Source organism: Homalodisca vitripennis, chromosome 3 (genome assembly GCF_021130785.1).
Source record: "Homalodisca vitripennis isolate AUS2020 chromosome 3, UT_GWSS_2.1, whole genome shotgun sequence".
Taxonomy (NCBI): Eukaryota; Metazoa; Arthropoda; class Insecta; order Hemiptera; family Cicadellidae; genus Homalodisca; species Homalodisca vitripennis.
In genome coordinates this window covers 16,733,616-16,739,615 of record NC_060209.1, presented here as the reverse complement: position 1 = coordinate 16,739,615, position 6,000 = coordinate 16,733,616, and the positions used below count along the sequence as shown (strand labels likewise).

At 40.9% G+C, this 6,000-nt stretch overlaps 1 protein-coding gene across 1 annotated transcript in view; it reads right to left on the bottom strand.

The window, feature by feature from the left end:
* Positions 1-464: 464 nt before the first annotated feature.
* LOC124356640 (DNA repair protein XRCC2-like) overlaps positions 465-6,000 on the bottom strand; it is a 183,090-nt gene continuing 177,554 nt past the window's right edge. The window contains exon 2 of the mRNA XM_046807764.1: positions 465-1,677. Coding sequence (XP_046663720.1) covers positions 876-1,676 — 801 coding nt within the window. The 5' untranslated portion in view covers position 1,677 and the 3' untranslated portion in view covers positions 465-875. The remainder of the gene's footprint in view (positions 1,678-6,000) is intronic.

The following is a 6,000-nucleotide window of genomic DNA, read 5'->3' as shown; positions in this document are numbered from 1 at the left end:
TATTAGTTTATTTGTCATCAACTTTCAAACTTGGATATCTATACTTTTTCATCCGAGAGCAGACATAAACATTTGGCTTTAGTCTTGTTTTGTTATTTAAACTGAACTATTTTGTTCAATATTTTGTTTTAGTGTGAATACACGTTAAATAATCTGCATATCTTGTTGAAGATTTTAATTATTTTTGTATAAGCATCCTGATAATTTGACGGTAGAGTGGTTTCACTGTCCATTTTATACACTCTGGCCTAATCTCTGTCCTTCTTTTATTAGTTCAGAGTACTATAAAATAATAATTTAGGACCTAATATCTCACAAATTTCCCGGGGGGGGAGGAGATCCGGACAACCCTCTCCCCCCCAGAAAATATTTCTGGGTGCACCACTGCATACTTAGAATATGTATATGCCAATAATTTTAAGGTTAGGACTGTACAATATTTAAACAATGTACATCCTAAGTGGATGCTTGAACAATTTATTATCCTTAAATAAATAATACACACAGCAGAGTTCAATTTAATAATGCACCGCTCAAATACACTCACTCCATGTCACCGAATTAAACTCTTACACTGCTAGTAGGATTAATACTTAAAGCCATAAAAGTATTAAAATTCCACAGCGTTAATAATGTTTCTAACATTTTAGCACTGGATTAGAGGAAAGAGCAAGTGTTATACATGCACAATAAGTAAGCATGAGTCCTTGCACTGTTATCACAATATGAGTTAACTAATTCTACTTCTGTTAATTATTTCTTGTGTTGGAACACAACTGTTTGTAGTTATTGCAAACAAAGGTTGATTAAAAGTTCATTATTTTTACATTATATTAATGTTATAATTTATACATTGTAAAAAGTACTTTACACAACTATGTTTTAACCCAATGAATCCCGGCTGGATCAATCGTGTACAGTTTTACTTCTTGTCCAGCAGCGGTTTCAATGGTAGCATTGAATATATTTTCCTGCACAGTCCGTTTCAGGATTATTTTTCTATTAACACAGCCCACAGTGAGGTCCGAACTGCATCTCTCCGCTTTGCCGGATTTCGACTGAAAGTAATCAGGTCGGGAGTACATGATGACACCTTTAAAATCACTCAAAGTCTTTTGCATCATCTTCAGGACGTTTTTGGCGTACAGGTCCATCTTCCGGATGCCGGACGCCATGGAGTCCTGCCAGTAAAACGCACAAATGCTGTCCAGCAGGATGAGTCCGATCTCCGGCTGGTTGGCCACGACGCCGTGCAACGCGTGGAAGGTGACTTGCAGCTGAGCACTGTCGCTGATGTTGTACATGACCAGTCTGTCCAGAGAGTCCTTGACGATGTTCTCAACATCGGACACAGAGAACTTCTCACTGGCTGCCTTCAGGTGCGCCTCCATCAGAGACACCATCTTGTACATCTGGAAGTGGTGGTCCGTGTTCAACAGGACGACACCCGTACTCAATCCTCCAACGCGGACACTGCCCACCTCCTTCGGTAAGATACACTTCACGATGAACTGGCTGAACAGTAGAGTTTTCCCGCAAGACGGTTCGCCACTCAACTCTATCACCTCTTTGGCGTTTGGACCGTCCGGAAACAGGACATTGTCCAGTCCGAGTAGACTGGGTCTCGAGATCAGACGGGCGAACAATTGCAGTCCGGTTTCAGACGTGGAGGCCATCCTACACACGCCATAACTTAGTCACAACAGGATTCACAGACAGTTCAATTATTTCAAATAAACACAAAACAAAATAATACTCTGGAAACTGATGGGGGGGGGGGTGGGGGGGGGGGGGGGTGGGGGGGGGGGGGGGTGGGGGGGGGGGGGGGTGGGGGGGGGGGGGGGTGGGGGGGGGGGGGGGTGGGGGGGATATTCTTTGCAAGAGTCGAATTTACGGAGGTTACAAATTATACTCAAAACAGCCTGTCTAAAGAAGAAGGATTACCCCAAACCGCTATACCGTAGCGCATTATTCTCTGTAAACGTCTGATGAGAACATCTATGATGCGAGAGGGCTTCAACATTCTAATTGCAATTAGGAACTAAATAACTCTTAAATAGAGTTATTTTTTTTATTTGAGTTTAAATGTTGGATGTGTAAATATTATTTTGTTAGTGAACTCTTGCGCTTATCAGAAGATTTTATTGTTTTACCTGAACTGTTTTGAGGGGTGCTGGCAACTCTAGATACACCGCCGATGAGTTATAAATAAACGTGTAAATTGATGTATTTTCTATGTACGTGTATTTGGGAAAAATCCACATGCTCCACATTATTTGCAGGTAGTCTCAAATTTGTAGATTTCCTAAAAACATGTTCATTTGTTCGACATTTTCTGATCAACACAAGCATTAAATTAGTATGTTGAAGATGGAGCTTGTATTGGCTACTTGTTAACGTATTTACATTTAAACACTTAGACCAATATTTAAAACTTTTATTTTTGTGAGGCCTTTCGATAGCAAGGCTAACTTCGTCAGAAACATCACAAAAGTATCTGACGAAGATAGCCTTGCTATCTAAAGGCTTCACAAAAATAACAGTTTTAAATATTGGTTTACGTGTTTAAATGTAAATAAGTCAATTACTTTAGTAAATTGGTGTATTCAATATGTTCACTGAATGACCGATGCCACACGAAACGAGGTAGGTCCACGCCTTACGTTTCAAACACACAAAACATCAGAACTAAATTCCATACTTTTCTGCCTGAGACCCAGGGAAACCATGTGTGGTCCAGCTTTTATGTTGACATTACGCTCGAAGAAGTCTGTTCCATAAAGTTCCTTGGAATTCACCTTGATCGAGAGCTGACGTGGAAGCAGTCTGCTCAAAATTGTCTTCTGCAATCTTTGCCTTGAGAAGTCTGCCTGTATACTGCCCAACTCAGGCATTGATGACCGCATATTACGGACTAATCTACCCCCACCTTTCATATGGAGGAACGCTCTGAGGCGCATGTGCAAATGCAGATTTTAAGAGACTCCCAGAAAAGGCTCTCAGAATAATCACCAAACTGGAAGCCGACATGCGTTCAAGGAGATGCAGATATTGACTTTACCCGGCCTCTACATCCTTGAAAACTGTGTCATTTTGCTTGTCTAAATGTGTCTCAACACGGGGCCGAGACATACACAGTCATAACACCTGCCTCAGAGGCAGGAATAATCTGCATACTGGCCGGCACAGGACGGTAACCTTCAAACACTTGCCCTCACAAGCAGGTGTGTTACTATTCAATAATCTGCCAAGCTCACTCAAAATTCTAGAAATGCCCAAGGCCTCGAAGCTCGCCACGAACGGATTCTGGCCTCAAAGGTTTTTTAAAGCGTGGACAAGTTCCTCGCATACAACTGGGAGACCAATGATTTCGAAGATAATGGACGCGGTGTCGAAGAGGCAAATGATTTTTAAGCAGATGGAAGCTGAATGAATGCGCCTTTGTTCGATTGACTGGATGAGAGTGTGATATCTTTTAGCTTATTTAAAATTAATAATTGACCTTTGCTATACAATTCATTGTAATTGTCTGGTAGCAATAAAAGTGGGCGACAGATTGTTGCAATACTGTGAAACCTCTGTAGATGTAGACCCTGCGAATTCAAAACAGATTTGAGAGTAATTTGGTGTCAACTAATAACACAGTGGTCGGCCTCGTAATAAAGGGCCCCGAGGCAGATGGCCCTGGATGCTAAATCACTTGGTAAATAGCAGAGTCCAGCTATGAAGCCGGATTGAGCTGAATGGCTGCGGGGACCAGAAAGTTGTAGAACTCTGTGACGCTCGGTTAGCTTGAGAGACGCCATTGTTACTTTACCGAGTGTCGGCATCTAATTAGAGTGACTCTGGAGTAAGGCCGAAACATGCCTTTTGGATCTAATTGGATCACAAACAAATCTAAGTATTTAAACATTAAAATTAAAAGAAGTTTATAGCAATTATTTACTAAGTCTTTCACTATTCCCAAATAACTTTTACCTGTAGAAAATCATACGGTTTGTTATTAAATATAATCATAATGGATCTTTTTCATTCTTTGTTTGAAGTTTGTTTTCGACGATAAAAGGATTGTGAAGGAAACTGGATTTTCCGTCGTTCAGTGATACAAAAAATCAGTAACACCACGTTTCGAGATCTGCAATCTGACCTCTACTTCAGGTAAATAACTAACCTAACACATAATTACAAACTAGGTTAAAATAAACAAATCATACCAGAGCGTTGTGACATGCGTAAGTCAGGAATCACAACCACTACGTTGTGTGTCAACTCCATTAACTAAAACATGCGCATAATAAAAAAGTAAACACAAATAATTATTAAAACTGTACTACAGAATACAGGTCACAATGGGTCTGCATTCGTCGACCAACCACCAACGACAGTCAGATCACTAGAAATGAAAAGTAATGACATTTTATTAAAAGTGGGAGTGATTATATTTTATGCCCACAATCCACAACATACAAGTGTAAAAAAAGCACAATTGTTATGGAAGAATAAGACCCGTCCTTCTTTTTCTTCATTGCACGTCTTCACATTCACGAAATAATATCAAACTAATCTCCTCCCGTCATGGACATTATTGCGGCACGAGTTGACGTGTGCGGTGGAGAGACGGTCTTTGTGTTCCTCTATTGAGGCAAGGATAGCCGGCAAGTTTCGGTGCTGTGTGACCTTGGACTGTCCTTCACGCTTCTTGTAGGAACGTGCCTCTGTTATCTGGTAGCGATAAAACATCTGTCTGTGCCTCGCGCGTTGTTACAGGTGGGATCGTCTCCGGTGTTTGGATACTTGTTGTCTGCGACGGTGATGTCACCTGCTTGGTCAGGTCAGATCTGTTTATAGAACCGGTTCACAGTTTTACAAGCCTAGGACAACTTGGGTAACTCAGAGATTTCGCCTGGGGAAAATGACGTGCCGTTAGTATGCGCGGTCACTGCTTCCTGATCAGGAAAATAATTTAGATTTTTAAAATGTCAATAAAGGAAGGAATAGCAAAATTCCAAAGGAATAGCAAAATTCCAGAGTATACTTTCGGCATTGTTTGATTTCTTGAATGCAAGGTGTAAGTAGAGGAGATTTGCTTTGCTCTGGCGTTGAATCTTAATACGTGTGCTGTCCCTAGTTAACTCGGGGTGTAGAGAAAGTGTACACCTGCTCGGTCTTGACTTGGACCTTTTCCAACGTGATAGGAATTGCCTACTGAATTGTCAGTTAATTATTTCCTAATCAGCTCCCTTTGTGGAAGTAATTAAAAGGCTTTTTGTTAACCTGAATTACTTCGGTTCCTCCACACGTTGAGCTATAATGGCAGTAGACTTCCATTAATCCGGCACGGTGAAGACTTGAGGCACGCCGGATTATCAAATATGCCGGATTATTGGATATATATATATATATATATATATATATATATATATATATATATATATATAGTGGACATAATACGTAAACAGACAACCGCAGTAAAACACGTTTTTATTATTCAAATATCACCATGAAATAATCTTAGTTATGTGTGGATCTATAAGAACTACTTTTTTAATGGTCTGTTTCAGCGCGTAGGCTACGTATCACAATAATTGGGCGGACACGGTCAAGGTCAAGGGCGCGATCATCACAGTCCCTTACTGCCTCTGCCTTCTCTAGACACTGCTTGTCTGTCTCAGAAGGCAGTGGCGAAACGTTCTCCTACCATCATAAATCTGTTCTGAGTATATTAACTGTGAAATTGACCTACCATTACTAGACTCAATTGAATTGATACGAAAGTACGACTGGTTACACAGGCTGTCAGTCACATGAACCGATATCATCCGAAGTCGGCCGAATATGACGTCTTAACTTCTTATCCACGCCCCCCTAAACGCTTTGTCCACCATGAACGGAAACAGTCGTTGCGTACTAAACAATTGATGTTTTTCGTTGTTCAAGAAAATGTTACTTTTCCCAAAAGTCGTGCCGGACTATCGAGAGTGCCGAACTATCGGATGTCGG